Genomic DNA, 20161 nt, shown 5'->3' on the forward strand with positions numbered 1-20161 from the left:
CAACTGACTCGTATTTATGACGGTTGCAGAGTCCCAGGGATGATGTGATCTCCTTTTGAGAACTTCTGACAATGGGGAAGCCTGATCCACTTAGCAACCGTTTTACCGTCCGCAGTGATTCACTTAACAACTGTGCAAGAGACGTTGTAAAACGGGACACAAAATCCACTTAACAAATGTCTGGCTTTAGCCATTGGAAATGGGGGGGGGGCTCCATGGTGACCAAATTGCCTTGGAAATGGGTGGGCGCCCCCTGGTGGCTCCTTGTGCATTTACAACCTCATTCAAAATTACAGTATTCGTTTGATCCATTTGGCTGCCCATCAGACAGTGATGTGTGTGCCCATCACATACACACACACACACACACAGACACACACACCTTGACTGGCACTGCAGGATGCTAGAAACAGTAGGCAGGATTCAAGGCGAACTCTACTCTCTAGAAAGAGGACAGAGAAGAGCAAGGAAGAGGATTAGAGGCTCAAACATAACAATGAACGGTTGCAGGAACTGGGCCTGGCTGGTTTAAGTGAAGAGAAGGACCAGGGGAGACAGGAGAGCACCTTCCACTGTTGGAGGGGCTGCCACAGAGAGGAGGAGGAGGAGGGGTGTGTCAAGTTATCCTCCAAAGCACCGGAAGGCAGGACAGGAAGTGACGGGGGGTGGAAACTAATCAAGGAGAGATTCAACCTAGAATTAAGAAGAGATTTCTTGAGAGTTAGAATAATTAACCAGTGGGACTGCTTGCCACCAGGATTTGTGGGTGCTCCATCACTGGTGGTTTTTAAGAAGACTCCCATTTGCCTGAGAAGGGGATAGAGCAGTGTTTCTCAACCTTGGCCACTTGAAGATGTCCGGACTTCAACTCCCAGAATTCCCCAGCCAGCGAATGCTGGCTGGGGAATTCTGGGAGTTGAAGTCCGGACATCTTCAAGTGGCCAAGGTTGAGAAACACTGCTATAGAGTCTCCTGCTTGAGCAGGGGGCTGGACTAGGTGACCTCCGAGGTCCCTTCCAGCTCTATTCTGACACAAGCAGCTGCTTTGATTGTCTGCTTGTGGCCACTCTCCTGCCCTGATTGACACGGCCCCCCAACCCCAGAACATTTACAGCCCCGATTTCTCTTGTGCCACAAATCTCTTCGCCTCCCTTCTGCCTGCGCCACATTGCTCATTGATCCCCACATTGCTCATTGATCCGTTCCAACATCTCGCGTCTCTATCTGCATTTCCGACTTAAATTTCCTTGAAAAGCTGCCAAATGAAGAGATTAGACTTGACCCAAAATTGGGAGCTTGCAAAAAACATCCCCATCTTTGCAGCAAACGCCTGGAGCCTCCCAGCAACCGTTCACACCTTCCTTCTGAAGCCTAAAACCCACTCAAGGAAAAATGGGGGGAAATATCCCTATTGCCAAGGCAACAGAGCTGGCATTCCAGGGCCCAGTGGATTAGCCCGAACAATGCACGGAGGCCCTCATGGGAGGGGGACCCGGGTGTAACAGCTGGACTGCGGCCGGTCCTGGTTCAGCCCCAGGACACAGTTGGGCAGTTGGGAAGACAAGGGGGCTCCTCCAGGAACACCGAGGGACGGCGACATCACCCTGGCCAGACGGGGCTCGGCTCTAGGCTGCCCTAGAGGCGAGGTGGTGCAGTGGGTAGAGTGCAGTACTGCAGGCCACTTCAGCTGACTGCTATCTGCAGTTCAGCGGTTCAAATGTCACCGGTTGAAGGTTGACTCAGCCTTCCATCCTTCCGAGGTGGGTGAAATGAGGACCCGGATTTGTGGGGGCGATATGCTGACTCTGTAAACCGCTTAGAGAGGGCTGGAAGCCCTATGAAGCGGTATATAAGTCTAACTGCTATTGCTATTGCTATTGTGTGTGTAGTGGAAGTGTTGGAGTGAAGAGAGAGGGAGAGAGGGAGAGGGAGAGAAAGAGAAAGAGAGAGAAAGTCACAGGAAGGTTGAAAGAAAGAAGAAAAGGAAGGGAGGGAGGAGGGAAGGAGGAAATGAGAAGGGAATGAGAAAGGAATAAGAGGAAGGGAGGAAGAGAGCCAAGGTGGCGCAGTGGTTAAATGCAGCACTGCAGGCCACTTCAGCTGACTGCAGTTCTGCAGTTCGGCGGTTCAAATCTCACCGGCTCAGGTTGACTCAGCCTTCCATCCTTCCGAGGTGGGTGAAATGAGGACCCGGATTGTTGTTGGGGACAATATGCTGACTCTGTAAACCGCTTAGAGAGGGCTGGAAGCCCTATGAAGCGGTATATAAGTCTAACTGCTATTGCTATTGCCCTGACTCATCCAGGATCCCAGATCAGTTGGGATCAACAACAGAGCCCCCCACCCCCACCCCAAAGTTTGCAAAAACCAAGAGTGAAAACAGCAGCAGTAGGAGAGGTTGTGGGTGGGCAGAGAGAAGGGAAGGGCCATGAAGAATGTGAATTAACATCTGGGAAAGGGAAAGAGGGGACTATGGAGGGGATAGGATAGGGTCATATAAAAGATGGAAGATAGAATAGAAGATAGAATAGAATAGTATAGAACATAATTTAACAGAATATAGCATAGAATTGAGAATAGAATTGAGAATAGAATAGAATAGAATAGAATAGAATAGAATGGAATGGAACATGGAACATAGAAAATAAATAGAAAACAGAAAAGAAAGATGAAATAGAATGGAATAGAATGGAATGGAGAGAAGGGCTGGAGGGGACCTTGGAGATCTTCTAGTCCAACCCCTCTAGGCATGAAGCCCTTACATACCATCCTGTCTAAATGCCTCTCCAGCTTCTTCTGAATAACCTCCAGCGATGGAGCCCCGCAGCGTCTGGAGGGCAGAGCCCTTCCACTGAGTCTCCATGCAGGCTCTCCATCCGTCGCCCATCAGTCTCCCTTCAGCTGCCCTCCAAAGCCATTGCAGAGGGAGAGGCGACCGGAGGGGCAGTTGGGGAGGGCCTGCAGACAGGCACCCGGCGGGCGACCCAGAGACAACGGTGGGACTTAGTCCCGTCTTAGTCACCAAGCCGGCTGGGGCTCTCGAGGTCTTCGGTCTCTCTCAGCCCCAGGAAAACCACAGGACTTGGCCATCCCGTTGCCGGGACTCACCTGAGAGACGCATCCAAGTATTACAGGGATTTTATGCCCCTCTGAGCAGCTACAGAATCTCAGGGCAGGAATGGGGGGAAGCAGAGGATGCAGTGGCACAACGGAAGGACAGGAAACTCCGCGACCCCCCCCCCCGTGTTTTAGTCCCTGTGGTTCATCTCCCCCTCCTCCTCTAGTGCCCCCCCCCCCGGCACCCCAAGCCAGACCTCCCTGGCTCTCTAGACCCCTCCGAGTAGGGCCTGGCTTTCTCTGCCCTGCTGCAGAGGAGGGGACCATAAATCTCTCATCCATCCATCCATCCATCCATTCCCCCTCTCTCTCCCCTCTCCAACTCATCAGTACCTGTCTATCGACATTATCTATCTGGTCAGTCTGTCAGTATGTCTGTCACTCTGTCTGTCTCTCTGTCAATATGTCTGTCTATCAGTCTGTCTGTCTGTCTGTCTGTCTGTCTGTCAATCTGTCTGTCAGTCTGTCTGTCTCTCTGTCTGTCTCTCTGTCTGTCAATCTGTCTGTCTGTCAGTCAGTCAGTCTGTCTGTCTGTCTGTCTGTCTATCTATCTATCTATCTATCTATCTATCTATCTATCTATCTATCTATCTATCTATCTATCTATCTATCTATCTATCTTCTATATCTATCTATCCACCTACCTACCTACCATCTTTGTCTGTCTGTCTGTCTATCATCTGTCTGTCTGTCTGTCTGTCTGTCTGTCTGTCTATCTATCTATCTATCTATCTATCTATCTATCTATCTATCTATCTATCTACCTACCTACCTACCTACCTACCTACCTACCTATTTGTCAGTCTGTCTATCTATCTACCTACCTACCTACCTACCATCTTTGTCTTTCTTTCTTTCTTTCTTTCTTTCTTTCTTTCTTTCTTTCTTTCTGTCTGTCTGTCTGTCTGTCTGTCTGTCTGTCTATCTATCTATCTATCTATCTATCTATCTATCTATCTATCTATCTATCTATCCACCTACCTACCTACCATCTTTGTCTGTCTGTCTGTCTATCATCTGTCTGTCTGTCTGTCTGTCTGTCTGTCTGTCTATCTATCTATCTATCTATCTATCTATCTATCTATCTATCTATCTATCTATCTACCTACCTACCTACCTATTTGTCAGTCTGTCTATCTATCTACCTACCTACCTACCATCTTTGTCTTTCTTTCTTTCTTTCTTTCTTTCTTTCTTTCTTTCTTTCTTTCTTTCTTTCTTTCTGTCTGTCTGTCTGTCTGTCTGTCTGTCTGTCTGTCTGTCTGTCTATCTATCTATCTATCTATCTATCTATCTATCTATCTATCTAATCATCTACTTATCTATTATGGATATCTATCACCACAATGTGTATAACTCTAGCCTAATGTACCCCACCTCTGTGCCCTGGTTACCCATACTTAGCAATGCCCACACTGCCCCCCATTAGAAGACAGCTATATGCCAGCTCTGGTCCAGGATGCTGAACTACAAGACCCCCCCCCCACCTCTTCACCAGGACAACGTCCAGCCCATCACAAGGCCGAAGGCTCATCAGCCAGCATGGAAAACAGCCGTTCCCTCAACACCTCCCCCATTTAACCCCGAGGAGGCCTGGAGAGAGGAAGGGCCCGAAGCCCCTCCCTGTGGTCTGACCATTAGGGATCCCTCCCTCTGCCAACCTACCTGGCTCTGACCTGCCTCGCTCCATCTGGACCAAACTGGAACAGAATTAGGCGGATCCTGAAAGGGGGGGGGGGCTCTGCCCTGTAATCGGTGGGGGCGGAAAGATCCCCCTTGTTGTGATTGGGTGCCGATATGAAAACTATCCAAGCCATTGCGCAAGAGTGTCCCTCCTTGCCCGGAGCTGAGCTAGACACCCAGTTAGGAGGCCAGTGCCGAATCCCATGAGATGCTTTGCATGTGATGATGTGAAGTGTGTGTGCAAATGCTTACTTCGCTTTGTCATGTCTTCATCACATGATAAATAAATAAGTAATATCATGCACACGGGTGCGCGCACGCACAGAGAAGAGAGAGAGAGAGGCAAAGGAAAGAGAAAGAGAAAAGAGAGAGAGGGAGCAGAGAAAGAGAGAGAGGAAGGGAGGGAGAGAAAGAGGGGGCAGAGAAAGAAAGAAAGAAGCAGGAAAAAAGAAAGAAAGAGAGGCAGAGAAAAGAGAAGACAGAAAGAGAGGGAGGGAAGGAGGGAGGGACAGAAAGAAAGAGGGGGCAGAGAAAGAAAGAGAGAAAGAGCAAGGGAGCAGAGAAAGAGGGAGAGAAAGAGGGGGCAGAGAAAGAAAGAAAGAAGCAGGAAAAGAGAGAGAAAGAGAGAGAGGCAGAGAAAAGAGAAGAACAGAAAGAGAGGGAGGGAAGGAGGGAGGGAGAGAAAAAGGGGGCAGAGAAAGAAAGAGAGAAAGAGAGAGAGGAAAGAAGAGAAAAAAGAGAAAAGGGAAGAGGGAAGCAAGAAAGAGAGAGAGAAGAGAGAGGGAGGGAGAGAAAAAGGGGGCAAGAGAAAAAAAGAGAGAAAGAGAGAGAGGCAAAGGAAAGAGAAAAAAAGAGAAAAGAGAGAGAGGGAGCAGAGAAAGAGAAAGAGAGGGAGGGAGAGAAAAAGGGGGCAGAGAAAGAAAGAGAGAAAGGATTACTCTCACCCCGCCCGAATGTTGAGTGAATGTTGTGTTTTTATGACCAATTTCCTTAATCACGATTTTTTTCTTTTTCTTTTTAAGTTTTTCTTGCACCCCCTTCCCTTTATTGTTGTAAGCCGCCCTGAGTCCCTCAGGGAAAAGGGCGGCATATAAATTTGCAATAAAACAATAAAAAACAAAAAACAAACAGAAAGAGAGAGAGGCAAAGAAAGAGAAAGAAAGAGAAAAGAGAGCGAGGGAGCAGAGAAAGAGAAAGAGAGGGGGGCAGAGAAAGAGGGGGCAGAGAAAGAAAGAAAGAAGCAGGAAAAAAGAGAGAAAGAGAGAGAGGCAGAGAAAAGAGAAGAGAGAAAGAGAGGGAGGGAAGGAGGGAGGGAGGGAGAGATGGCCCAGCTTTAGAAGTGCCCACCATGAACCATCACAATCCCACCTGGATTTATAAATCTAAAATGCTGCAGTCTCTTAAAAATAGGAATACGTTCGTCTGTTTAAAAATACAGCAAACGGCATGATCGATGCTGCCAATAAGGGGGTTGCGGCCTCCCAGGTGCCTTCCAACTCTGTTATTCTGCCCCCCTCCCAAACTGAACACACAGCCTCCTGTGCTGGGACATAAAAACAGGGTAGGGAGGACGCGTGTGTGTGTGTGTGTGTGTGTAACAGGCCGTTTTGTAAAAGGGGCTCCTTTTCTGGGCTAAGGTGCACCATTTGAACCCGCCTCCCTCCCTGGCTGTGGGAAGAAAGCAGAGGCGTCTTTGGGAAGGCGAGAAGTTGGCAGCTCCGATGTGCCTTTGAAAGGCTAAGAATAGATCTCCTCCACCGAGGGAAGCCATAATTACTCCTGGCTGCTCTGGAAGAGGAAGGCAAGCTGTTCCCAGCGAAAGCAGGAATAGGGAGAGAAAGGGGGGGAGGAATCCCCCTCCCCAAATTCTCCCGGTCTTGTCTTGCAACACGCAGACACACACTCCAGTCCTCCTGTGCGCACAAATGCTGAGATGTTGCGGAAACCGTTAGCAGCTCTTTAGATGGAGAAGCATCTCCACACACACACACAGAAAATACAACGCGTGCACACACACACACACACTCACACAGAGGCCTTGCGGTTGTAGCCCAAAGCGGAATGCTGGAGGAAAGACATCCAACCGGGGGTTTTGGGGGGGGGTTTGAGGTGGGATGCAGGACTTCATTGGATGCACCGTTTGTAAAAACACACCAAGACTCTGCAGTGCATAAGACCGAATCTGTTCCTGGAAGGCAAAACCACGAACTGCGTCTCGCATACTTTGATCGTGTCTGTGCAGGGAAATTCCCTGGGAGAAGCATTGATGTCGGGAAGAGTTTGGGGGCCAAAGGAATCCAGGACACCAAGGGACACGGAGGTTGGACACCATCAAAGCTGAGACCGGCCGGAGCAGAGAAGGACTCGAAGAAATTGTCCAAGATTGGAGGATGTGGAGAGACTTCCAGATACAAGTGATCAGAATTGGAAGGGACCTTGGAGGTCATCTAGTCCAACCCACTGCTGAAGCAGGAGACCCTACACCATTCCTGACCAATGGCAGTCCAGTCTCTTCTTCAAAAGCCTCCAGGGATGAAGCTCCCACAACTTCCGAAGGCAACTTCCATGGGTTGATGGTTCTCACTGTTAGGAAATTCCTCCTTATTTCCAGGTTGAATCTCTCCTTGGTCAGTTTCCATCCATTGATCCTTCTCTGGCCTTCGGGTGTTTGGAGAATAGCTGGACCCCCTCCTCTCTGGGGCAGCCCCTCAAAGACTGCTGGCCTAGGACCCGGATATCTGCGAGACCGTCTCCTGCCACATATTTCCCAACGACCGATAAGATGGCACAGGGAGGGCCTTCTCCAGGTGCCGTCAACCAGACAACGTCGGCTGGCAGCACCCCGGGGGAGGGCCTTCTCTGTAGCCGCTCCAACCCTATGGAATGAACTACCCCCAGAGATCCGGACCCTACCCATTCTCATGGGCTTCCGAAAGGCTATTAAGACCTGGCTATTCCGGCAGGCCCCGGGCTGTTGAACTCATGATTGAGTTCCAGCCCCGATTAGACTGGGTGGATGTTGTGGCTTTTTTAACCTATGTTTCTGTGTTTTTAACTTTTCTTTTTTTAAATGTATTGTTGTAAGCCGCCTGGAGTCCTCGGGGATTGGGAGGCCTATAAATTCATTAAACATCAAACATCTTCACTAGGCTAGCCATGCCCAGACCACCTGGCCCAGAGAAGCACCAAGGGTCGGACACAACTGAATGGAGGACATTATTATGTCCGTGGCCCTATTCGCATCCTTTAGGTCCACACGCCAAGCGATGGGTTGGAATGAAGAAAAACTGCTGTGGGACTCCACTCCGTCCCCCTGCCAATATAGATGCCGAACGGTGAAAGGAATTGGCTCCGTTCCTTCATCCCGTGACAGCCGTCCCTGCTTGGTCAGTTAGAGAAGAGAGGCGCTGAGGTCCATCACGGTTGGCCAACGATAGACTGTGCTAAAGCCAAGGAGTTACCGAAGAAGTGAAGCTGGATCTGGATTCCCACCCAAAGGATATGGTTCACTTCCCACGCCCCCTTCTCCCACGCCCCACCCCACCCTCGCCAAGAAGAGTCCAATTAGGTGCCAGCAAATTGAATAGAACTGAGTTGGAAGGGACCTTGGAGGTCTTCTAGTCCACCCCCCTGCTCAGGCAGGAAACCCTAAACTATTTCAGACAAATGGCTGTCCAGTCTCTTCTTAAAGACTTCCAGTGTTGGAGCATTCACAACTTCTGGAGGCAACTTCTGTTCCACTGGTTAATTCTTCCCACTGTCAGGAAATTTCTCCTCAGTTCTAAGTTGCTTCTCTCCTTGATTAGTTTCCATCTGCTGATCCTTGTCCTGCCTTCAGGGGCTTTGGAGAATAGGCAGACACCCCCCCTCTTCTTTGTGGCAGCCCCTCAAATATTGGAAGATGCTATCATGCCATCCCTGGTCCTTCTCTTCACTAGACTTGACATACTTTGTTTCTTTCATCGGCTAATGTAGGATTAACAGGAGGAGCATCCATGAAAAATCCAACTGAGGCGGCTGATCAACCAGGTCCCTTCTTTTGGGGGGGGGGCCTTCGTCCGAATTCTCTAATCAGAGCCTCCTTGGACAGGAAGAGTCTCTCTGAGGAGCAACCAGGGAGGTCGGGGCCAGGCTGGCCTTTACAAGAAGCCTGCGGCGTGAGAAAAGATGGTTGAAGATCTTCACTTGGAGGGAAAAGTGGAAGGGGAAAGAGGGGGAAGGGGGAGGAAGAGGAGGAAGAAGAGGAGGGGAGGAAAAGGAGGAGGAGAAGAGTTATGTAGAAGGAGAAGGAAGGAAGATGGGAGACAGGTGAAGGAGAAGAAGGGACAGGAGAAGGAGAAGGAAAGAAGATGGGAGACAGAGGAGGAGGAGGAGAAGTGGTATTTCACACAGTAAAACCCACCTGCTGGAATTGGGCTGTTGGTTGAGGCGTGATTCGCACCCAAGTCCAGCGATCTGGAGGCCTAGAGGACCTCCGAAGAAGAGGGGAGGGGTCTCTGGCTCCCTCGCCACCTTTGCCCACCAAGATCCTGCCTCGACAGTCTGAAGATGCAACCTCGGATATTCTTTGCGGGATTTAATAAAGGAGGGAGGCTGTTTTACATAACCCTTCAGCCGGCTGCCTCTTTGGAAGTCAAGTGCGCAGGGCTTTTCAGGGGGGGGGGGCTGGAGGGAGGGGAGAGAGAGCAGCTGAAGTTATTGACTGGGTGATTGACATCTTAAATGGAAGAGATCTCAGAGTGGGAGAAAAGAGATTGTTTTTTTTTCCCCTATTTAAAATCCCATTAAAAATGGGCCTTTTCCTTTGGGTTGGAAATTTCCCTGCTCATTTGCTTTCTGGCAATGAAAACGCCAAGAAGGTTTTTCTGGGGCAGAGAAGAGGCGAAATCCCTGAACTTCCATCCCAGGGTTTCATTTCAGCTGCTGCCCCTTTCCTTCGTCTGACTTCTTTCCAAATGGATGGATGATGGACAGAGGGAGGGTCAGGCAGATGGACGGTACACAGGGGAGATACGGATCCATAGATAGAGATTGTATACATGTATGCAGTAATAGAGAGAGAGATTTATTTTAGCCATCCAGAGTCTCTGTTTCTGCTTCTCCTCCCCTCCTTCTCCATCTCCATCTCCCTCTTCCTCCCCTCCTCCTTCTCCTCCTTTTCCTCCTCCTCCATCTCCATCTCCCTTCCCTCTTCCTCACCTCCTCCTCCTTCTCCTCTCCTCTTTTCCTTCCTCTTCCATCTTCTTCTTCTCCTCCTCCTTCCTCCTCTTCTTCCTCCTCCTCTCCTCCTCTCCTCCTCTCTCCTCCTTTTCCTCCTTCCCATCTCCATCTCCCTTCCCTCCTCCTCTTCCTCTATCTCCTTCTTCTTCTCCACTTCTCCTCCTTTTCTTTTTCCTTCTCCTTCAAGGCGCAAGAGCAGCAGGCAGGGCCCTCCTCCTCCTTCTCCTTCTCCCCTCCTATGAATAACATAGAGATTAGATAGATAGATAGATAGATAGATAGATAGATAGATAGATAGATAGGTAGGTAAGGTAGGTAGGTAGGTAGGTAGGTAGGTAGGTAGATAGATAGATAGATGATAGATAGATAGATGATAGATAGGATGATAGATAGATAGATGATAGATAGATAGATGATAGATAGATAGATAGATAGATAGATAGATAGATAGATAGTAGATAGAGGATAGATAGATAGATAGATAGATAGATAGATAGATAGATTTTCTGTTTCTGCCTACAGTTACTGAAAGTGAGTGGATGGCCATGTAAATCTATAAATAAATAGATACATATAAATCAGGGGTGTCAAATTAAGATCCGGCCTGTGGGGTGCTTAAATCCAGTCTGTGTGCCCAGCCTGGAAGTAGCAGAGGACCAGCCCGCAGGGCCTCTGACAGCCAAAATGGGGCCAGGGGAGGCTGGGTGCCCCATTTTGGCTGGCAAAGGGCTGCGGGAGGCCATCCAGCCTGAAAATGGGGCATGGGGGAGCCATGCATGCCCCCCCCCAGCCCTTTTTGGCCAGCAGGGTGTTGCAGAAGGTGCCGGCCTGTCCCCCAACTGGCGCTCTCGGAGCAGAACCACAATGCCGATCCAACATTGTAGATGACAGAAATTGTAGGTGATAGAAATAGATATGAAATAGATATCCTCCAGCGTTCCCTTTGTGAAGCCGCTGGAACTGCGTCATGCCAACCGCCTGGATCACCCGTCTTGTTGGTGGGGGGGCAGAGGCTGACTCCGTAAAGCGCTCCGAGAGGGCTGGGAAGCCCTGTGAAAAGCGGCATATAAGTCTAAAGGCTGGTGCTGGTCCTTTCTTCAGAGAGAACCTTGCAGCGTCTTGGAGGCTTGCAAAACTACGGGATCCTCCCTTGTGTGGGGGAGGGCCTCTCCCTGGGGAAAGAAGAGAGAGCAGCTGCTCCACCCCCACCCCAATGCCGCCATAGGTCGCAGCACCCCCTTCCTCCACTCTCATTGCCCTGGTGGGGGTCTCCAGCCTCCCCACTTCAAGGGAGAGCCAAAGGGAGATATCTTGGAATCGCTGCTTGACAATGGGGGGCTGCATCTAAGGGGTGAGGTGGGGGCCTGAGCACTTTGCTCTCCAAAGCCTGACACAACTCTAGTTCTACTCCAGAGTAGGGATCAAAGGAGGGGCATTTTGTGGCTCTCCTTAGTAGGGAAACTGAGCAATGCAGCCCATTCTGCTCTCCTTGCAAAACCACCCATAACTGAGGTGCCTCGATTTCAAGGCTTCACCCCGCAGGACAGAGAATGGCACCGAGCCCCCCAAAGGCAATTGCATGCAAGGCCGAGTATGTGTCCTGCTCCGTACATGCGTGCACCCTGCATGCAACACGGCTCACATTGTGCACCACCTTCCGCATATGCTCCACCACCTACCCCCCCCCCACGCGTGCACGGCAGAGATCCGAAGACCTGATGGATGGTTGGAGGTGTCTGAGCATAGGTGAGAAGGTGCTGTGTGCCATAGCTTCGTTATCATGAGCCAAGGTGGCGCAGTGGTTAAATGCAGCACTGCAGGCTACTGCTAGATCAGCAGTTCAGCGGTTCAAATCTCACCGGCTCAGGGTTGACTCAGCCTTCCATCCTTCCGAGGTGGGTAAAATGAGGACCCAGATTGTTGGGGGCAATATGCTGACTCTCTGTAAACCGCTTAGAGAGGCCTGAAAGGCCTATGAAGCGGTATATAAGTCTACTGCTATTGCTATTGCTATCATTGCCATAGGGCAGTGTTTTTCAACCTTGTCAACTTGAAGATGTCTGGACTTTAACTCCCAGAATTCCCCAGCCAGCGAATGCTGGCTGGGGAATTCTGGGAGTTGAAGTCCGGACATCTTCAAGTTGACAAGGTTGAGAAACACTGCCATAGGAGGTTGTAGACTTCTGTGTGTGTGTGTGTGTGTCTATGTGTGTGTGTGTGTGTTTGTGTGTGTGTGTGTGTGTGTGTGTGTGTGTGTGTGTGTGTACCAGGGGAGGGCTGGAGGTCACCTTTACAATTGTGCTTCTTTCTGCCCTTTTAAGTGTCACTGAGGGTTAGGAAATATGGCCTCTCAGCTCAGCCCAGCATCTCGTTTTCTATCCGGGTTTATCCCGGGATAACCGTTCTGGGAACGAACTGCCCCACTTCCAGCTTCCCTTCCGCCCCCCAAAAAGACCCTCCTTACAAATAAGCCCCCATCCAGTGTCACCGTTGCTGGAAACGAGGGGCTTTGCAAATCACGACGCATTTCACACCCACGAGAGTTAAACCATCATGAGTGTCATCCCCCCCCCCCAATGCCTGGCCTTTCCGTGCCCTCCCTTCCGAGGGCCGAACAAAGAACCAGCCTGCAGCAGAGGCGACTCCAGAAACAAGAAGCCACTGCAGAGACAAACGGCCCTGATATATCCCCCTCCCTTCAGAAAGGCATTTAGGAATAGACAGAATTGAGAAATCGAAATTGGAAAAAAATACTATCGTGTGTGCCTTATGTTTAATATATTATCATATTAGGGGAAGTAGGTAGTAGAGGGGTATGTAAGAAGGAAGAATGAAAGTTGGAGGGGGATGAAAGAGGGTGTATGGTGGGCCAAGGTGGTATATTGGGTTTGTATTGTAGGGGGCATTTTCTATATAAGTGAGGGCTGTGTTTATTACTCAATGTTACATGCTCCGGTTATGCACAGTAAACATGTGATTGTATAGAATGAAATGGAAATAAAAATATTATGTGAATATATATATATATATATATATATATATATATATATATATATATATATATATATATATATATATATATATATATATATATATATATATATATATATATATATATATACATACATATACATATACATATACATATACATATACATATACATATACATATACATATACATATACATATACAGGGTGGGGCATAACCTTTTCCTAGGGGGTCACAGCAAGATCGACAGCAGTTTACAACTTCCGCGACACCTCATTTTAAAGCCCATAAAAAACTGAATTGAATGAGCTATTAAATGTTAAATTTGCTTTAAGAATGGCTGGAAAATTCGATTCGGAAATGCAAATGCGACTCAGCAATTGTTAAAGGAAAACAATGTCGAATTTTGGGGCAATGACGTCTGGCCGGGAAATTCGCCAGATCTCAATCCGGCAGAGAACATTGGGGCCATAATTAAGGATTAAGGATGAAGTGGAAGCTCTGATGATTCAGGAGCAAGGTCAAAATCGATATTCGGTTGAAACTTTGAGAATGAATTTGGAAACTGTGTTGAAAAATCTGGAAAATCGAACGGAACTGTTTGAAGATTTGTTGTGTTCTTATCCACCTCGTTTGAATGCTGTTCGAAGGGCTAATGGTGGTCATACTGACTATTAAATCGTGTCAATAAACTCAGTTTTTGATGGGCTTTCGAATGGTGTATGAATTATTTGTGTTGTTATTACAAGTGTTGCTGTGACCCCCTAGGAAAAGGTTATGCCCCGCCCTGTACATATACATATACATATACATATACATATACATATACATATACATATACATATACATATACATATACATATACATATACATATACATATACATATACATATACATATACATATACATATACATATACATATACATATACATATACATATACATATACATATACATATACATATATATATATATATATATATATATATATATATATATATATATATATTCATATTATAGAGTATTATGTAAGCAAATTGACCCAGAAATAAGCTGTTCACAAATCTATGTTAATTGAAAATATATCAATAAACTGTTGAAGGGGGGGGGGTTGACATAATTTGTTCGCTGACACCCCTGAAGTGTTTCTTGGTCAACCTCTCCAGCCTTGGAAGAGGTGCCTCCTTCCTATCTTAGAATGCAGCTTGGCTCCTGAGATGGACCTGTTCCCTTTTTTTAAGGCTGTTTTCCCTCAGCCCTTTTGCCTCTTTCCCTGCCCGCCCTTGGCACTTTCTCCTTGGCATCTCTTGAACTCAGGCCCTGACAGTTCCGAGCAGGGATTCCTTGCCCTGCTGCATTGTCCCTGACCCTGCTGGGCCCCAAAAAATTGAGTCCACACAAGCGAATTTCGCCTGCTAACGTCGTCGTCGACAGTCCAACCTGCCTCCCTCCTTTCTGCAGGCTGAGAGATCGAGACTGGCTCCCCCTGTCAGAAAAAGGGTTTGTTTGTTTGGGAACAGCATCCTGTGTGAACAGAACTGCCCAGTGAATCCACCCAGGATTTAATGTTTCCTTCCCCAGAATATCTGGGGCTCTTCTCCCCCCCAAGCTGAGGCATGGTTAGAAGAAGCCAGATTGCTTCAGCCTCTGGCAGAGACCTTCCCTCTCCACCAACCGAGATTGTCGATACGGAGAGAAGAGGATATCTGCAGCTCAGGGGTTGAAACGTGGGGTGTTTGGTGCTCTCTGAGCTGGGTGGTTTTCTTGCAGATGTTTCATGGCCCAACTAGGGAACATCGTCAAGGAAGGAAGGAGGGAGGGAGGGAGGGAGGGAGGGAAGGAAGGAAGGAAGGAAGGAAGGAAGGAAGGAAGGAAGGAAGGAAGGCAGGCTGTGGGGTCCTTGGTGCTCTCTGAGCTTGGTGGTTTTCTTGCAGATGTTTCATGGCCCAACTAGGGAACATCGTCAAGGAAGGAAGGAAGGAGGGAGGGAGGGAGGGAGGGAGGGAAGGAAGGAAGGAAGGAAGGAAGGAAGGAAGGAAGGAAGGAAGGAAGGCAGGCTGTGGGGTCCTTGGTGCTCTCTGAGCTTGGTGGTTTTCTTGCAGATGTTTCATGGCCCAACTAGGGAACATCGTCAAGGAAGGAAGGAAGGAGGGAGGGAGGGAGGGAGGGAGGGAAGGAAGGAAGGAAGGAAGGAAGGAAGGAAGGAAGGAAGGAAGGAAGGAAGGAAGACTGTGGGGTCCTTGGTGCTCTCTGAGCTTGGTGGTTTTCTTGCAGATGTTTCATGGCCCAACTAGGGAACATCGTCAAGGAAGGAAGGAAGGAGGGAGGGAGGGAGGGAGGGAGGGAAGGAAGGAAGGAAGGAAGGAAGGAAGGAAGGAAGGAAGGAAGGAAGGAAGGAAGGAAGGAAGGCAGGCAGGCAGGCTGTGGGGTCCTTGGTGCTCTCTGAGCTGGGTGGTTTTCTTGCAGATGTTTCATGAGCCAACTAGGGAACATCATCAGTGCTGGAAGGGTGGGGGGTTTGTAGAGAGGAGCAGGAGGAGCAGGAAGGAAAGCAGAAGGAGAAGAAGGGTTGAATATCTGCAGCTCAGGGTTGAACTGGGGAGTCTCCTTGGTGCTCTCTGAGCTTGGCTGTTTTCTTGCAGACATTTCATGACCTAACTAGGCAACATCATCAGTGGTGGGAGGAACTGAAGTTTGCAGAGGGAAGGAGGAGGAGGAGGAGGAGGAGGAGGAGGAGGAGGAGGAGGAGGAGGAGGAGGAGGAGGAGGAGGATGAAGGTGATGCACTCTTTGGTGCTTTGAGAGTTTGGTGGTTTTCTTAGAGACATCTCGTTACCAAACGAGGTGACTTCATCAGGGCTAGAGTTAGGGTTAAGATGATAGATGGCCAAAGGCAGCCATCACTTAGAACCACAGCCAGGTTCCATCCCTCCTCCGAGATTCTCCTTTCCTCGCACCCTCCTCCCTCCAGCCAAAGGACCACCAAGCCCCCGTCATTTCAACGCCCACCGGGGCCTCTTTCATCACATCGGCCTTTCCCTTCCTAGGAAGCGAGTAAATAAAGCAAACACGCCGAAAGCTCCGGATAAACAGCCCAGGCGCTCCACACCCTGCGTGGCCTCGCGGATCAAGGGGGCCACTGCGATTGAGCCGGAGGCTGCAGGAGCGCCGGGAGAGGAAGGCATCGCAAGGTCTCGGCGCTCCTCGGTGCCCCCTGTCCGAGCCCAATTCCCCTCCTCTCTAAACAGCCCCCGAGAAAGCGGGTCTCCAGGTCGACCTCCTCCGAGGACGGGAAGCCTGCGAGGGTCCCGGAGGATCCCCCGAAAAGTTGGCGCATCCAGGAGGCCGCCGCGGCCTGCAGGGGAAGAGAAAGATGCGAGCGTCTTCCCCGCCGGAGCTGCCACGCCGCCGCCGCCGGAGAGAAACGCGAGTGTACAGAGGCGGAGGTCGGGCGCTCTGCCCCCTCGCTCTCCCGGCCTCGGAAGCTTCTGGAGTCTCGGGGGGGAAGAGGGTGGGGGGGGGCTAAGCGACCCACCGGTTGCTAATCCGGCTTCCTTCCCTGCCAGGAGGCTCTCGTGCAAGGGGGCGAAGACCGGAGGAAGCCCCCAAGGGATGGGGAGGAAAGGGGGGGGCGCCCCAGCACACGGCCCGCCGCTTATGCTCCCCCGTTTCAGCCCAGCCTCGTCCCCTTCTCGTCCGTTTCCCCTTCCCGCCAGCCGCTCTGTCCCAGAGACGCCTCGGAAGAAACGCCAGGCACAAATGATCCCCCCACATTCTCTCGCACAGAAGCAAAGTCCCACCCCCGTTTCTTGGAAGCAGATCTGAAGAGCGGCTCTCCCCACCGACCCTCGCCAAGAGCTCTTTGTCGGCAAAGCCCACCGGTCCCGACCCCTTCCGAACCATGCCACCTGCTCTAAAGAAGCCGAGGACGATCGGCGGTGGGCAAAAGGGCTCCCGGTCCTGAAACGGGGCATTCAAGGAATTGCCTTGCCTGCGGGGCCGGGGAAATGGGAAAGACCCCCCCCCTTTAATATTCTCACACAAAGAAGGGAAGAGCTGTTCAGAAGCCCGGGGAGGGGAGGGAGGGAGGGAGGGAGTTGGAGAGGACTGCCGAAAAATCGGGCGGGGACACCCAGCGCCCCCCCCCCCGCAAAAAGCGGAGCCTGGGCTGCTGATCCCCCGAGGCAGTGCAGAGGGGCGAGGGGCGCTTGCCGCCCCCCCCATCAGCACCTGCTTCGTTCCTGGTGTGTCCTCCCCCACCCCCCCGCAAACTCCGCCTGGGGGGGGGCGCCTTGCAAGTGACCCCAGCAGCCCCCGGCCGCTCCCGAAGACAAAGCGAGAGAGGGGGGGGACGCTTCTCTCTCCCCCGCCCCCTCCCTCCCGGTAACATGGCCCGCTCCCTCCCGGGCAGCACGACGGAGCCTCCTTCTCCGCCGCAGGCGGGACCCGAGATGCCAACTGAGCGGACGGGCGGCCTGCCTTAGCCGACGGGGCGCGACCCCTCGATGAGGCACCGGGCGCGCGCCAGGCCAAGCCGTCTCCCGCGGCACCCGGGCGCTCCCGCCCGCCCGCCCGCGGGGAGCCGCCGACAGCTGAGCCCACCCGGGCCACGCCGATCACGGTCGCCCAGCCACCCCCCAGGGCTGGGAGGGCCCCTGGCAAGGAGCCCAGGCACGGGGGGGGGTACCCCTGGGAATGGGGAGCCGGGCCCCGCGTGGCAGCCGGCCGGCCGAACGACCCTGGGGGGGGGGGGGAGACGGGAGACCCACCCCTTTCTTCCACAGCCACCCCCCCCCGCTCCCCACTCACCGTTGCCCGAAATCTGGTTCTCCCACTGCGGGGGTCTCGAAGCGGCGCCGAGCTGCAGGTAAAGCCCCAGCGAGTGGCAGAGCGCCAGGGTCAGGCCGAAGGCGCCCCCCATCCTGCTCCCCTGCCTGGCTGCCTCTCACATCCGGGGGGGGGCGCCGAGCCGAGCAGCTGCCGCCCGCGTCCCCAGCCCGCTCCGCCGCCGCCGCCGCCGCTGCCGCCTGCGCCTCCGCTCGCCAGCCCGAGACTGCGGGACTCTTCCCTACGGCGGAGGGCGCCGTCGTGCCGCGGCTGCTGTCACTCTCTCGCTCTCTCCCTCTCTCTCCCACGCGCGCGCGCCCCCGCTCTCTTGCGCGCCGGCGGAGGGATTCGGAAGAGAGCTTGATTGATCGCTAAAGTTTCTCCGAAGGGACCTTTTCAAAGCCCCGGAGGGCGGGCGAGGGCTAGGGAGGGGGGGCTGGGGAGGGGGCTGCCTGCCTTCCAAGGGCGGAGGGGGGGGGAAGCCTTGGATCGAGCAGGCGGGCAGCGCCTCCCCCTCCTCCCTTTTTAAAGGAGGGCGCGAGTGGGGTTTCCCAGCCTGCGGAGAGAGGTGGCTGAATCCGTCTCTCCCCCTTTCCAGCTAGGGGAGGGGGGGGCTGCCCTCCTTTTTCTCCGCGTGGAGACCGGCTCAGTCCCTCCCGCGGGATGGGGGTTGGGGGGGGTTGGCAAGAGCCCAGCTTCCCTGGCCGCTGTTTTGCTGGCGCCCGCGGGCGCCGCTTTGAGTCTGGGGGTCCTTTGCTGGGCGCGCGCCCCGGGCACGAGCCTGGCTGAGTTGCGCGCCACCCCCGACTGCGCCCGGGCAGCCGTTAAGCGAAGCGCCTCCGCGGTCGCCCTTGCCACCCGGGACGGACTGGCCAGTTCAGCACCTCGACCGCGGACAGCGACCGGAAGCCCGCTCGCTCGTTCCCAACGCCCGCCCGCCCGTATCGGGCCGGCTGCGTTCCCACGGCGGCTGCCCGACGCGTGACTGAACCCAGCAGCTCTCTTAGGACCGCGGGACAGGCCGAGCCGAGCACCCCCGTCCCCCACCCCCCACGCCCGGTTTGACTTCTCCTGAAGCCCCTCAAGGTCTAAGCCAAGATCGTCCGGAGGGAGCTTGGTAGGAAAGGAGCGTCCACGTGGCGTGGGAATGGCCCACGGGTGGAGGGGAACCTTCCCTGCAGCTAAGAGAGTTGCTACTGGCAAAATGTGCCTCCACGTTTTTCTCCAGCAGCTGATATTCGTAGCCCAATTTATGCCAGGCCAAAATTCTGCCCAAGCCAGATGGATGATCTCTCTCTCTCTCTCACCCTGCCGGGGTTGGTGGAAGACCCTGGGACCTTGCACTGCCGCCCCCCCACCCCCCGAGAAAACCTGGCGGAGAGGGTGGAGAGAGGTCATCCATCTGGCTCAGGCAGAATTTTGGCCTGGCATAAATTGGGCTACGAATGTAGAATTGGTAGTAGTAACTGGATAGTGGCCCAGATAGCTTGACGTGGAGCTCCACCTGGAGAAGGGCAGTCCGAGTGCTGGGGTTGCTGTCAATCAGCTGTCTCTGCACCCCAAAATGTCAGGGTGCGATGTTCCCGTGGTTCGCCCATGAGGCCAATGTGGAGAAAAGACACAGACACGAGCTTTCTCGGGATGGAGCGACCCAGATTGGGGGTCTGGGAGCCCCTTTTATTGAGATAGGACAAAGGCAGGAGGAGCAATCAGCATGTGATTTAAGACAGCCTGTCAAAGTACAATTTCTAATCTACTGCTCAGGGGAGTTCTGTCTATATATGGTCAAATCCTGGGCGTCATTGGTAGGGCACATCTCAGGATGTTATGTTATGAACTATCAGGATGTTATGGGGTTTTAGGAGTTTGTTTTCTCCTGTGTGGTTCAGCGTGGCTCTGCATGCCCTGTTATGCACTAAGCCATGGGTGACCCACACCTACACAAGGAGTTATATGACAACATCACTGAAGCCCATCCAGGCTGGAGAAAAACTCTGGCCAGCTGTGGTTGGTCAGCAAGGAAGATGCCAAGCCAAGGACTCTTCGCTCTGGTCCAGTGTTTCTCAACCTTGGTGACTTTAAGTCCTGTGGACTTCAACTCCCAGAATCCCCCAGCCAGCGAGAGCTGGCTGGGGAATTCTGGGAGTTGAAGTCCACAGGACTTAAAGTCGCCAAGGTTGAGAAACACAGCTCTGGTCATTTTTACCACTTAGGATTGAAGAGACCCATCTGCAGCCTTTGGCCACAAGGACCCCCCCCCCACTCTCCCAAGACCACCGGTCACCCGGAAGCCTCGCTGGCCACTTCCGCACAGGACCATCCACCT

General features: G+C 52.2%; 1 protein-coding gene across 1 annotated transcript in view; it reads right to left on the reverse strand.

Moving 5' to 3' along the window:
* VSTM2L (V-set and transmembrane domain containing 2 like) overlaps positions 1–18098 on the reverse strand; it is a 59677-nt gene extending 41579 nt beyond the window's left edge. Inside the window, 1 exon segment of the mRNA XM_087720898.1 lies at positions 17818–18098. Within this exon segment, the coding sequence (XP_087577024.1) occupies positions 17818–17929 (112 nt within the window). The 5' untranslated portion in view covers positions 17930–18098.
* Between the last annotated feature and the right edge of the window lie 2063 nt (positions 18099–20161).

Source organism: Thamnophis sirtalis, unplaced genomic scaffold, assembly GCF_051295495.1.
Source record: "Thamnophis sirtalis isolate CommonGarterSnake01/CBP01778 unplaced genomic scaffold, rThaSir2_p1.2 scaffold_7, whole genome shotgun sequence".
Lineage (NCBI taxonomy): Eukaryota > Metazoa > Chordata > Lepidosauria > Squamata > Natricidae > Thamnophis > Thamnophis sirtalis.